The sequence below is a fragment of the Narcine bancroftii genome, chromosome 6 (assembly GCF_036971445.1).
Source record: "Narcine bancroftii isolate sNarBan1 chromosome 6, sNarBan1.hap1, whole genome shotgun sequence".
In the NCBI taxonomy this organism is placed as follows: domain Eukaryota; kingdom Metazoa; phylum Chordata; class Chondrichthyes; order Torpediniformes; family Narcinidae; genus Narcine; species Narcine bancroftii.
In genome coordinates, this window is record NC_091474.1 from 221,840,399 (window position 1) to 221,855,765 (window position 15,367).

General features: G+C 39.7%; 1 protein-coding gene across 2 annotated transcripts in view; it reads left to right on the forward strand.

Moving 5' to 3' along the window:
- The window catches only part of LOC138737046 (uncharacterized), a 320,977-nt gene that overhangs the window by 73,381 nt on the left and 232,229 nt on the right, over positions 1–15,367 (forward strand). For both annotated transcript variants that reach the window (XM_069887474.1, XM_069887475.1), the window contains exon 2: positions 11,153–11,291. In XM_069887474.1, the coding sequence (XP_069743575.1) occupies positions 11,153–11,291 (139 nt within the window). The remainder of the gene's footprint in view (positions 1–11,152; positions 11,292–15,367) is intronic.

Genomic DNA, 15,367 nt, shown 5'->3' on the forward strand with positions numbered 1-15,367 from the left:
GTAGAGGACCCATGATTCGGAGCCGAACAGGACTGTGGGTATGACAACGGCTCTGTATACGCTTATCTTTGTGAGGTTTTTCAGTTGGTTGTTTTTCCAGACTCTTTTGTGTAGTCTTCCAAAGGTGCTATTTGCCTTGGCGAGTCTGTTGTCTATCTCATTGTCGATCCTTGCATCTGATGAAATGGTGCAGCCGAGATAGGTAAACTGGTTGACCGTTTTGAGTTTTGTGTGCCCAATGGAGATGTGGGGGGGCTGGTAGTCATGGTGGGGAGCTGGCTGATGGAGGACCTCAGTTTTCTTCAGGCTGACTTCCAGGCCAAACATTTTGGCAGTTTCCGCAAAGCAGGACGTCAAGCGCTGAAGAGCTGGCTCTGAATGGGCAACTAAAACGGCATCGTCTGCAAAGAGTAGTTCACGGACAAGTTTCTCTTGTGTCTTGGTGTGAGCTTGCAGGCGCCTCAGATTGAAGAGACTGCCATCCGTGTGGTACCGGATGTAAACAGCGTCTTCATTGTTGAGGTCTTTCATGGCTTGGTTCAGCATCATGCTGAAGAAGATTGAAAAGAGGGTTGGTGCGAGAACACAGCCTTGCTTCACGCCATTGTTAATGGAGAAGGGTTCAGAGAGCTCATTGCTGTGTCTGACCTAAACTATTTAAACTATTAATAAACTTTATTTATTGAAAAAGTGTTGGTAAACATACAAAATACACTTCACAACAAAATTTATATATATATGAAAATAAAGAGAAAAAAAAAGAAACCCCACCCCCCACCCCTTCAGCCAGCTCTCTTAAGGAGAGCCAAAGAAATGTATATGAAAAAAACTAAAAAAAAATAAAATAAATCTAAGTACCTCTAAATGCATATATTCCAAGTATAATGATCACTTATTAACAAAAAAAGAAAAATTATCATGCAAAATATATGTAATTTTTTCCATAACAATACAATCTTTCATTTCATTATGCCATCACCATTATCCTTCCATGTACTTGCTATACATTTTCGAGCTACGGACAATGCTAAATATATAAATGCAATTTGAAATTTATCCAACCCCAATCCCTTTAAAGAAATCACATAACCCAGTAAAAAAAACAGATGGATCTAATGGTAACTTATAGAATTTTTCCAAAATTGACTTAATTTCTTCCCAAAATGGTTGTACATACATACAAGACCAAACAGCATGTAAAAAAATGTTCCAACACATGTACCATATCTAAAACAGGAATCTGAATTACTAAAGCCATATGTTTTCAATTTCTCAGGAGTTAAATATAACTAATGCAAAAAATTATAATTAACCATTCCATATTGTGCATTTGTCAATGTAGTAACACTCTCATGATACATATCCATCCAGTAGTCTTCAGGAAAATCAAAAGTTACGTAATTTTCCCATTTAAGCTTAGATTTCTCCCATTCCAGCTTATCCATATTATCTTGATACATAACAGAAATATAACCCTTTTTAGGCATAGAAGAAATCAAAGATTCAAACTCCGACAATACAGGTGAAACCATCTCTCTACCATACATTTTTTTAACCAGTGATCGAAGTTGATAATAAACAAATAAAGAATTTTTGGCAATATCAAAACGCTCTTTCAATTAAGTAAAAGAAAGAAATTGACCTTCTACAAAACAATCCTGCAATATTTTTATACCTTTAAAATCCCAATTCTTTAAATGACTATTAAACAATGAAAAAGGAATAAGCTGATTATTGTATAATGGAATTAAAATAGATAATTTACCTTTTGATCCTATAGTCTTATTTTCTTTTGTCCATAACATCAATAGATGTTTTAATATCACCACATTATACTCCCGTAATAAATCTATATTCCACCGAAATATAAATTGATGTGCTGCAGTTTCAGAAATATATGCCATCTCAACTTTAGCCCAACTTGGAGATTGATCCAAATCCATCAAACCACTAATAAATTTAAGTTGGGCTGCCTCATAATAATTCTGAAAATCAGGTAATTGCAATCCTCCTAATGCGTACTTCCAAGTAAGCTTATTTAATGCTACCCATGGTAATTTACCTTTCCATAAAAATTCCCTAGTAGCTTTATTTAAATCCTGGAAAAAGTTCCTTGTAAGAAAACATGGTATTGATTGAAACAAATATTGAATACATGGAAAAGTATTCATTTTAATACAATTAACCTGGCCAATTAAAGTTAACGGAAGATCTTTCCACTTAATTAAGTCTGCTTTTATCTTTTTCAACAATTGAAAATAATTTATATAAAGATTGATACTCAGTATTCACAATTATTCCTAAATATTTAATTTTATCTGTCCATTTCAAATTAATAACATTTTTATAAACTGAATAATCTCCTTCACCTACTGGTGAAGTTTCACTTTTATCCTAATTAACTTTATACCCAGATAATGATACATACTGTAATAAACATGCCTGTAAATGCGGCAGAGATTGTTCCGGATTTGTTAAGTGTATCAAAACATCATCTGCAAATAAATTAATCTTATAACCCAAACTCTCATCCCTTGTATCTGCTCATTTTGCCGTACTAATTGAGCTAACTGTTCAATGACCAATGCAAATAGGGCTGGTGACAATGGACAACCTTGTCGATAGAACTTATTAATTTAAATGACAACAAAATCTGTCCATTTGTCACCACCCTAGCAGTCGGGTTTGTATATAAAGCTTTAACCCAGCCAATAAAAAAAGGGCCAAATTTAAACTTTGCCAAGACCTTAAATAAAAAATTCTATTCGACCCTATCAAAAGCTTTTTCCGCATCAAGTGCAACTACCATTGGATGGTTGGGCTGCCGTCGGTTTGCTTGCATTGGTCAAACTAATTAATCGAAGAATATTATCCGAAGCATGTCTATTTTTAATTAAAAACCTCTTTGATCTACATGTATTAATTTAGGTAAATATTTAGCAAGCCAATTTGCTAACAATTTAGCTATTATTTTATAGTTCACATTCAATAAAGAAATAGGTCTTTACGAAGATACCTTTAATGGATCTCTATCTTTCTTTGGAATTACAGAAATTAAAGCACTAGAACAAGATTCTGGTAACTCATACTGTTCAGTCACTTGTTGTAATACCTACCCAAACACCGAAGATAAATCTTCATAAAAACTTTATAAAACTCCACCGAAAATCCGTCATCTCCTGGTGACTTACCATTAGGCATTTCCATCATAGATCTGTGAACGGACCTTCCAAATCTATAATATCCTCTTCATCTAATGCTAGCAACTTTAATGTAGATAAAAAAGAATCAATAGATCCATTATCCTGTTTCCCCTCAGAAGTATATAATTTTTTATAAAATGAATAAAACTGTTCATTGATTTCCTGAGATTTATAGGTAACTGTTGAATTCTTTTTAACAGCATTAATAACCCTTGAGGTCTGCTTCTTCTTTAATTGCCATGCAAGTACTTTATGCACCTTCTCTCCCCACTCTAAATATCATTGTTTGGTTTGATTAAGTAAACATTCAAATTGATAAGTCTGTAATGTATTATATCGGAATTTCAATTGAGTCAAAGCTATCTTCTGATCTCAGCCAAGAGTTTTTGAGAAATCCGCATTTCTGGTATCTAAATTTTTTTTTTGAAACTTTATTTATTAATTTTAACTTATGAAGAAAGTAAGTAATTCACGTACAAAAAAAATACAAAATTAAGTAATACAAGTATAAAGTAACATAGTTAATACAATACCAATCTCGGCATCTCCCCCTAACAACTAAAAGCTAAGACTAAAAAAAAACTATTTTTAACCCCTAAACCCCCCCCCCCACCTCCACGATAAAGAGTGAAGAATTAATACTATTAGTATAATTTAAAAAAATAAAAAATATATATCTTAAAAAAAAGATCGATATATATAAAAAAAAACAAAAAAATATTAATTAAGTATTAATTATTAATCCAAAAAATTTTTCTTCTTTGGCTTGGCTTCGCGGACGAAGATTTATGGAGGGGGTAAGATGTCCACGTCAGCTGCAGGCTCGTTGGTGGCTGACAAGTCCGATGCGGGACAGGCAGACACGGTTGCAGCGGTTGCAGGGGAAAATTGGTGGGTTGGGGTTGGGTGTTGGGTTTTTCCTCCTTTGCCTTTTGTCAGTGAGGTGGGCTCTGCGGTCTTCTTCAAAGGAGGTTGCTGCCCGCCGAACTGTGAGGCGCCAAGATGCACGGTTTGAGGCGATATCAGAATATATATGAAAAAACAAAGGTATCTAAATTTTTGAACTTTTACTATACAAAAGGATATAGGAGTTGCAAAATGTCAGCTAAAAGATTTGCCCAGTAGGTCAGGTTGGGCATCTCCTTCTTCTGGAGAAAAAGAACAAGCTGACCCTAATATCACAGATGAACAACTGATGTAGACTAAAAAATGAAGTCATCTGAAGTTGTACAATTCAATATTGAGACTGAAAAGCTGCAACTTGCCCAGGCAGAAGATAAAGTGTTGCTCCTTAAGCTTGTGTTGGGCATCATTGTATCAGGAGAGGGGGGGATACAGGCCAATAGGAGAGGAATGAAATATTAAAGGGGCAGTAAACGGGAAGCTCAGGGTTGCCCTGTGGACTAAATGCAAGTGCTCCGCAAAGTTGCCACCCAATCTGTTTTGTTTGTTTAGGGCAGAGGACACCACTCTGTGATACTTAATACCATGCACTAGATTGGAAGTGTAAGGGAATTGCTGCTTCATCTGTGTGGGTCCCTGGATGGTGGGAAGGGTAGATATGAAAGCACAAGTGATGTTGGGCCTATATTTGCAAAGAAAAGCACCAGAAGAAGATGGATGGTTGGTGGGAACCGAAGAGTAAACCAGGGAATTTGTTGGAATTTGAGAGAATGAGGGGATCACAGTGAAATGTTGAAAAGTGTGAAGAGAGAAGATGCAGAAAGGTTGTTTCCCATGTTGAGTGAGTCTTCTAGGACAAGAAGGCACTACCTTCAGATTAAAGGACCTCCGCTTGGGACAGAGATGCAGAGGAAGTTCTTCAACCAGAGGGTGGTATATCCATAGACAGTTGTGGAGGCCAAGTTATTGGGTGTATTTAAATCAGAGATTTATAGGTTCTTGATTACCCAGGGCGCCAAATGTTATGGGAAGCGGGCCAGGCAGTGGGGCTGAGTGGCGAAATGGATCAGCTCATGATTAAATAGTGGGGCAGACTGATTAGCTATTTCTACTTCAATGACTTCTGGTCTATGGAATTGGCAACAATAATGAGTTTGCTGCCATACACATAAATCTAATGTACATATGCCACTAAAATCATTACTTGGTGCAGCCAATCAGGTACTCTGGGAAAGAAAACTCCGACAGTTCACATTAAATTACCATGCGGAAAGAGATAATAAGATGAAGGGTAGATAGATAATAAATATTCAGTTACGGTAGTGCACGATTTAAAAAAAAGGTTTCAATAGTGCAATCAGGTTTTTTAAATTAAACTTTAAATGATTAAACTTTTAAAATTTAAAATTAAAATTTCAGTCCATGTGTCCATGCCACCCAATTTACACCCAATTAACCTATACCCCTGGTCCGTTTTGAAGGGTGGGAGGAAACCGGAACCCCCAGGGAAAATCCACATAGACACAGGGAGAATGTACAAACTCCTTACAGAAGAGCGTGGGGTTCGAACCCCGGTACTGATCACTGGCCCCGTATAAGCATTGAGCTAACCACTACAACAACTGTGTTGCTCTCCCCAATCCCAGAGTAGTTTATGATTTAGATCATAAGGGGAAGTTCAAGAGCCTGATAACTGTTGGATAAAAACCGTTCTTGATCTTTGAGGGGCTGGTCATCAGGCTTCTGTACCCTCTTCCCAAAGGTTGCAACAAGAAGAGGTTTTGACTATGCTGATGGGGGTCCTTTTTGATGTTGGCTGCCTTCTTGAGGCAGTGCCTCACATAGATGTCTTCAATGGATGGAAGGTCAGAGCCTGTGATGAACTTGGCTATGTTTGTTACCTTGTGCAGCGTTCTGCATTCCTGGGCACTCAAATTCCCAAACTAGGTTGTGAGGCAGTATATTTTGAACAGTGCACTTATAGAAGTTTGATAGAGTATTCAACAACATGCCAAATCTTCCCAAAATTCTTAGATAATAGAAGAATTGGTGTGCCTCAATGTACTGGCTCCAGGAGAGGTCCTTTGAAATGTGGACTCTCATGAACTTGAGTATTAACCCTCTCCAGCTCTGACCCCTAAATGCAGACAGGTGTATGGTCCCTCAGGTAGGGATAGGGGAGGAGGTCATGTGTAGGTGGCAAAATCTCTTTGAAGGTGGGTGAAACTGCAGAGAATGATGTATTAAAGGCGGATGGTGGGGTTGAAGGTGAGACTATCCTTGTTCTGTCCTGGAGGAAGGGGATGCTGAGAGCAGAGTTGAGGGAAATGAATGAAATGTGGTCAAGAGCTTTGTTAATAATGATAGAGGAGAAGGTTCAACATGTGGATGACTTTTGCTCACTGTTTATCATCCAGGAACTTTGAAATCATGACCTGTATATCCAAGTCGAAGCCTGAGATAACTTGCTAAAGATATTTGGGTACAATTTTCTGCTCCAATTAATAATGGAGAGAGCATCCCTTTAGGAGAGTGAACCATCTCCAAGTTGTACTTTGATCTAAAGTGTTCAAATAAATCTGATTTATTTTTAGTTGTCTGCATCAGAATGTACAAAGAATAGTTCAGAGATAACCTGTCAAATATCAGTCTGTAATGAAGCTGAAGAGCATAGTTCAAAAGGAGGATACTATTTTGTGTTATTAATGCTCAGAAATCAATAATTAATCAGACCAGTTAATATTTTTGTTATGCAACATTTTATGTTGTAAAAAGTGTTATTTGCTAGGAACAAACATGAGATTGTAGTGAAGGGCTAGCTTTCTAATAGGCAGGTTACTGAATAATGATTAGAACTAGGTTTTGAACCAGTAATTGCTTCATTGATATAATGCATTTTTTTTAAAATATTTATCATTTAAAATATATAAAACAATCATACCAAATACAAAAATTCAAGAGAACCCTTCCCTCCCCCCACCCTCTCCCCTCTATATGGCCTATTAAACGGAGAAAGAACGAAGAAAAATAAATAAATAAAAAAGCATTGCACGGTCAGTGCGTACAGTAAAACATATGGAGACACTATAATAACAGTGTTAAAATCTTTACAGAGGTGTACTGGTTAGCCAGTAGTGATCGCGACCCTATATTGGTGCCAGTGAGGTACCTATATGCTCTAAATAAGGCTGCATGACTTTCAGGATTGTATGTAACCTTTTCAAGTGGGATCCAGATATTCATCTCTGAAGACCACCTATCCATGAGAAGGTGGGAGTGCATGTTACTGCTATGCACTTCCTGGCCTCGTATAAGGCAATTTCTGTGAATTTAATTTGAGAATTAGTGAATTATCTACCAACCACGGTAAAGTTCCCCAGAAGACAAAGCTCGGGGTCGGCTGGGAAGGTGACTCCCATAATCTTTGTTAGGGTATCCCAGAGATCATACTGGAAGGGCCAGGTAGAATTTAAAATGGAACCAACCTCTAAACACAGCCTCTACACCGTGCTGCTCTGAAGGGTTCAACCACCCAATTCTGATGCCAGTAGATCCGTACAGGTGTTATATAGCCTGTTAAAGAAGCAGATGGTGTTTTAACTACAGTGTAGCACGACAGAGAGCACTCAAGACCAGAGAGAGTACAACATGCTTTTATTCAGTAAGGATGGCACACATGGTCTGTGGATTGAACTGGAGTTTTGGCGGGGGGGGGAGTGGGGGTCCAGGAGAGGAAATATGCAGGGGAGGAGTGAAAAGATCCAGCCTTGCCTGGTTCACCCCTTCCGCACACCCCTACTCGGAGTGATCCTGAGAGGTTGGACTCACCCCCCCCCCCCCCCCCCCCAGCCTGTGACCCCGAGTAAGCATTCAGATGGCCATGCTGAGGCCCCACTACCTCACGCTGGCGATTCTGGAGTGGATCCAGAAGTCCAACCTTCTCACACTACAGACCAGGGAACTGTATCAACACCGCCAGCTCCCAAGGTTGCAATCCAGTGGCTGAAAATTTCTCTGGCCCTCGAGGCAGACTGGTTGATTATCAGCTGCTCTGGCTTGAGGGCTGCATCCATTTCTGCTAATAAAATTGAAGTGCCAGTTGATGAAGTAGACAAAGGCGATGTAGTCAAACAATAATCATGGCTTATATTAGCAGAAACTAATGGTACAATAATGAAAGACAATGGGTGCATACACAGTTATACCCAAGGGGAGTGTCTTTAATGGTAGAGATAATACACGGCCAATGTCAGTATAGCAAGGCTAGGCAAGAGGAAGACTGACAGCTCAGCTCAGTCCGTAAAGCACAGCACTAGTAGTGAATTCCCAGTTCACTACACACAGGACTGTGCCAAGATAGCAGTGCCTGCGATCGGCAGTGACCACGAGGAGTTGCAGAATCTAGGGAGCCAGCAGCCTGGCACAGGGCACCAGAAACAGGTAAAACACCCTCAGTTGAGAAGGAGAAGCTGAGGAGACAACCCTACAGGATGGTGGACCAGCGACGGACTCAGCAGCTGAGGGACTCACACAGGCTGTGGACGACTTGCAGTCAGGGAACCTGCACAGGCTATGGGGTGCTGGAGAGTGGCTCATGGACTGGAAATTGAGAGGGTGCTGAGGGCAAGAAGGGCTCCCGAAGGGCCTCAGGTACTGAAGGCTTCCTGATCGTGTCAGAGGTTTGGATCTGGTGCTCGAGTTGCCAATGGATCGAACATGAGCCTTAGTTGCTGCAGAGGCTTTGAGATCGCTGGAGGCAAATCCATTTCACTCAGTGACTTTGAGGAGACTCTTCTGCTTCTCTTTCTCTCATAGCGTATGGGGCACTGGGTGACACTAATGATGTCTCTTTGCCTTACAGCAGGCAGAAGGCAATTTTGTGTAATGTTACATGTTCCGTACTATTACATGACGACAAAGGAATTTTGAACCTTGTTGATTCTGCTACAGCGATCCAAAATTAATCCTCCTGCTAGAGTCCCTTAAATTCCTCAGACAGCTGTCTGTTTTTGCCTTAACATGTGAAATTGTCTCTGCCTCAGTCATTTCCTGTGGCAAAGCTTTCCATACTTCAGCAAAATAGTTTGTGTAAGAACACGATTAGTACCTACCAACTGATTAATCCTGGAACATGGCAAGGAAACTAATATGGGATTTCAAAGCAGGAACTGGAAAGGCAGATCTAGGAGGAAGCTATTTACCCATTTTTCCATTCAATGAGGTTATGACCTATTTATATCTTCATATCCTTTGACCCTATCCTTGTTTAACAATAAATAATTAGTTTTTATATAATTAAATTTTGAATACCTTTATTCCACAGTGAAAAAAAACATTAATGTACCCAACTGCAAGCGTGGTTGACTCAACATCACGAGAGAGTAGCGCACCGGACATTGCAAGCATGGGAACGGATTGGAACCTGAAACTGAAAGTGTAGATTCGAGCCCTTACAAGTCAGATCATTGTAAATAAGGGAGCACATCGACTGTGTCTCCAAGACATGAATGTCAGAAGCATCACTGCCTTTCCAACTGTTTGTTCTGCTACCAGCTCAACTTCCAGCACCACTTGTTGGCCTTCTGAACTTGAAATTTGAAATGGCTTTGCATTAATTGTTAACTTTTAAACCAGTCCCTCTCCAGGCATCTTGGTGGGGTTAAAATTTCTTAAGAGGCAGCGTTTTGTTCTCTACCTTATTTTGTTTCCTACGGAGTTTTGTAATAAAAATGACTGATACTGTGGGGTGTTTGTTCATTGACTGATCAGATGCGAATCAGACACCGTGGTTCAAAGTCCATGTGGACATTAAGACTGTGTCGGATATTTTGCAACATTTAATTAATCTCCAAATGGATATATAAAAGTCCACAAAAGCAGTGGAAACTCATAAAATGCAAGTTAAAAGCTTATTTGAATATTGAGTGGTTAATATCAAGAAAGGCGTCTGAGATGAGGTAGAATCTGTGGCGAAGGTGGAGGAGGGGTCATTATGACTGGATCAGCTGGCTAGACTGAGTGAAATCTCTGGACTTCCTACTTCGTGCTCTTAAAATTACTGCAGAAAAAGTTGAAGAAAATCCTGTTCTCTAAATAATCTGAACCACTTCCAAGTACGTCTTGTGGATCTGTGGATGTGACTTACCAAACAGCAAAGATCATTGCACCTCAGTTATAGAAAAGTGTGAATCAGGTCAACCACTTCCAAGTACGTCTTGTGGATCTGTGGATGTGACTTACCAAACAGCAAAGATCATTGCACCTCAGTTATAGAAAAGTGTGAATCAGGTCAACTGTGAATCTGTGAATAAAGAAATAAGCGCAATGCATCACATCAAGAAGTAAAATACTGCAGACACTGTAAACCTGAAATAAAATCCTTCAGGTCGGGCAGCATTTGATTGAGCTGAAATATTAGCTCTTGTTCCTTTCCCACACATGTGGCTTTGACTGCTAAGTACCTCCAGGGTTCTTCAATCTTTCAAATATCCCATTCCTCATTATTTGTTTTTCAGTTAAATGTTCAAGTTATGGGGTAAAATGTTAAAACACAAGAGGTAACAGATGTGTCATCTTCATCAGACAAACATTGGAGCCACAGATAACTCACAAGAGACAGTCAGTCCCTTATTATATTAATAATGCGAATGGTTTGAGTTTTTGGTCAAAAATATAATTCAAGAACAAACCAATGCTCCCATCCACTAGTTGTTTTTGTTGGTGACTCCAGTACATTATTGATCATTCTTTGGAGATAGTGGAACTAATTTCATTAAAACAAAATTTTCCTTTTAAAACAGCTGCTGCTTTTATTTGTTTGTGACTGCTTGAATCTGATCAAATGTATAGAAAGAGTTTTTGGTTGCCTAATTTGCAGGGTTGTGAAAGACCTGCCTTTGAGCAATTGTCACTTCATCTAAGTGAGTATCGTGCATGTCTCAATCAGAACATGATGGCTTGCATGCAATTTGAATTGCCATGGTAAAACCTGAGTAGGAAATATTAAAAGGGTATTCATCACAAAGAATATTATTACTATTCCACAGATCTCTCCAAGTCAATGATTGCATTCAAGTCAAGCAAGCCACACTGGGCTCTAAACTGGTGTTCAACTACGATCAAATAGTAGACGCTGCTAAAAGCACAGAGCTGGAAATTGAAACACCAACTGGAAAAACTGCCAAGGTAAGGAAAATCCGATCATGGATATTGGATCTCAAAGGTAAAAATATTTCTTAATGGTTTATTAATCTCTGCAGTATCTCACTGATCTCTAATCCCAGCCTACCAACCTGTGAATGATCCCTTCATTCTCACTCCGCTTTTCTGTTTCCAGTAGATGCTTGTTTTTTTAATCACAATATTCCAGAGGTCTTCTTTGTACACATATGTTCCTCAAATAACTGTGTCCACATTTCAGAGATGCTTGCGTAATGAACAGCAGACATAATATAAAAGCAAAATGCTGCAGATCTCTGAAATACTCAGTGGGTTGGACAGCATTTGCGGGGCAGAAAAGAAAGTTCATTTGATTAGTCAGTGTCCTTTTATCAGAACTATGACGAAACATCAGCTGCCACACACAGCTATTCAAGCTTTGTTTTGAATAGGATTCTGGTAAAATGTCATTTATGTTATACATAGACTTTGTGTGATTTTACCGTTCTGAAGAGTGTCTGACATCTTGGCATTGGTTGTTCACATAGGAACAACCAAAACTACAAATCTTTGTTTCTGTCCGCAATTTTAGACAGCATACCGGCATTCTGGGAACAAAAGGAGTGGGACGTGTAACGCTACAGCGTTAGCATCTGCGTCTAGTCTCTCTTATAGCATATGTATTTGACAGCATGTTAGATCTACTTGCTTTTCCCATTAAAATGTCTCAAAAATATCCCTCCGGTTTTATGTGCCAGGTTGAAATTAGGGTGATAATGGTGAGTAATGCTGACAGAAATGCTGTTGGTCCCCACATTGGCCATTGTTGTGTTGAGTAAGTGTCAGGTCCATGAGAGACGAGTCTGGACACGTGGGTTTGTTATTAAATGTTGCCTTTATTAACACACAACGATTAATAGAAGAGCATGGGAAAAGCACACATGTGCACAATATGAAAGAGTGCGGGGAAAAACGCACATAATTGAATTAGACATACGCACACAATATATAATGGAGCATGGGGAAAAAGGATTTACAGGCCACAGCAACAGAGAGCAGACAGTGGACCGCCAGGATGAGCAGGACAGTGGGCTAAGGGAGAGAGCAGGCAGCAGGCCACCAGGACAGAGAAAGACAGCAGGCCAAGGGAGAGAGCAGACAGCAGGCTGCTGGGACAGAGAAGGACAGCGGTCAAGGGTGACAGCAGGCAGTGGACCATCGGGATAGAGCAGGACAGTGGGCCAAGGGAGAGAGCAGACAGCAGGCCGCCGGGTCAGAATGGGAGAGAGCACGCAGCAGTAAAAAAAAATTACAAATATACTAAGAAAATTACAGTGCACAATATATTTTAACCCAAGTTGGTCCTGGAAGGCCCGCAGAGCATTTTACACTGCAGGCATTCCGGGAAATTGACAAGGGGTCTAGAAGGTAAAATGTCAGAACGGGAATGGCACCCTCATTCCCATTCCGAGCCTTTTATTTAGCATGCATTCCCGGAAAATTGGAATAATTTCCTGGGATGCAGCTGCTGTGTAAAAAAATATAATAGACCGATCATGTTTGTTCTGTTTCTCTGCCTCAGGTACTTCCGACTAATTAAATAATCAAGCATAAACAATCAAGCATCCTGTTCCATTTCTTTTTGTATATGTAATATATGAATTACTAATGATAAATCAAAACATTTCATTTTTGAAAAATGTGATACTTTATACATGGAGAACTTAAATAGTATTTTAACGTTTTTCACAATTATCTGTGACTGTTACAGATTATGTTCTGCAGAGTATTTGTTGTATTAAAATAATGGGCACCACACTTAGCGTAACGGTTAGCGCAACGCTGTTACAGCGCTAACGAACTGGGTTCGAATCTGTGCTGTCTGCAAGGAATTTGTACAATTTCCTCGCGTCTGCGTGGGTTTCCTCTGAGTGCTCCGGTTTTCTCCCACCATTCAAAAACGTACCGAGATTATAGGTCAATTGTAAATGACACTAAGAGTGAAGAAGGTTTTCAAAGCTTGCAGGGAGATCTGGACCAGCTGGTAAAATAGGCTGAAAAATGACAGATGGAATTTAATGCAGACAAGTGTGCGGTGTTGCATTTTGGAAGGACAAACCAACACAGGACATACATGGTAAAAGGTCGGGCGCAGACAAGTGTAGTAAAACAGAGGGATCTGGGAATGCAGATACATGATTCCATGAAAGTGGCATCACAGGTGGATAGGGTTGTAAAAAGAGATTTTGGCATATTGGCCATCATAAATCCAAGTATTGAGTACAGGAGTTTGGATGTTAAAGTTGTATAAGACATTGGTGAGGCAAAATATGGAGTATTGTGTGCAGTTTTGATCACCTAACTATAGGGAAAATATCAATAAGATAGAAAGAGTCGGAGAAGATTTACTAGGATGTTGTCTGGGCTTCAGGAATTGAGTTACAGGGAAATGTTAAACAGGTTAGGACTTTATTCCCTGGAGCATAGAAGAAAGAGGGGAAATTTGATACAGTATTTAAAATTATGAGGGGGATAGACAGACTAAATGTAAATAGATGAGATACAAACCAGAGGACATAGGTTAAGAGTTAAAGGGGAAAAGTTTAGGGGGAACATGAGGGAGAACTTCTTCGCCCAGAGAGTGGAGGGGCGTGGATGACCTGCTAACTGAAGTGGTAAATGGGAGCTCAATTTTAACATTTAAAAGGAATTTGGGTAGATCCTTGGAGGTGTGGAGGGTTGTGGACTGGGTGCAGGTCAGTCGAACTAGATAAAAAAAGCGATTCAGCACAGACTAGAAAGGCCACAGGGCCCTGTTTCTGTGCTTTAATATTCTAGGGTTCTATGGTTCATTGGGTTTAAATGGCCAGCACAGGCTCATGGGTCAAAAAGGCCTGTTACCATGCTGAATGGCTAAATTTAAACTTAAAAATTTTAAATATAATGTTCTAGACCTAAAAGTATCCATTATTCATGTACATCATCTGTCAAAGACTTTTACAAGGGCAAGAGAACTAGAGTGCAAAGATTTAAGGTTTCTTTAAGAAGGGAGAGAGGCAAAAGACTGGAAATTATAGGTTGATTTGTCTGACTTCAGTGGTTAGTAAGATTCTAGAGTCTGTTATCAAGGGTGACATTTTGGGGTACTTGAAAGCACAAGATAAAATTGGCTGGTCAGCATGGTTTCCATCAGCGGAGATCTTTCCTGATAAATTTTTTGAGAAAATAACAAGTGGGATAAAAGGAGAGTCAATGGATGTGGTTTACTCAGATTTTCAGGGGCCTTTGATAAGGTGCTGAACATAAGGCTGCCAAACAAGATAGGAGGCCACGGAATTACAGGATAGAGATTAGCACGGTTCTATGACTGGCAAAAGGAAGAATGGGAATAAAAGGGGCCCTTTCTGGCTGGCTGCTGTTGACCAGTAGTGGTCCGTAGGGGTCAGTGTTGGATCTGCTACTTTTTACGCTATATGTTAATAATTTAGATGATGGAATTGTCGGGTTTGTGCAAGATTTACAGATGATATGAAAATAGATAGAGGGATGCATAATGCTGAGAAAGTAGGGAATCTGCAGAGGGACTCAGACATGCTGGGCAATGAACTGGCAGATGGAATACAGCATTTGGTATGTACTCTATATGGTAAAGCACTTTAGAGGAAGGAGTAAAAGCCTAGTCTTTTTTCTAAAAGGGTAGACAATTCAGAAAGCAAAGGTGCAAAAGGACTTGGGAGTCCAAATGCAGGATTTCCAAAAGGATAACTTGCAAGTTGAATTGGTAGTAAAGAAGACAAATTCATTGTCAAATTTTCTGAGGACAAGGCAGGAGAATGGGGTTGATGGGAAGAATACGTCATCTATGACTGAAATGGCGGAGCAGACTTGAAGGGCCAAATATCCTCATTCCACTCCTACTTCATAGGATGGTCAGGGAAAGACGCAACGACCACCTTGCGCAGAATGTGGCGGGCATGTGGGATCAGCTGTCAAAAGAAGTGGTGGAGGTGGTCACAATTGTAATGTGGAAAGGACATTTTGCAGGTTATTGAATCGGAAACAGGTGAACAGGATTAGCTTAGGTGGACAGCTTGGTGGGCATG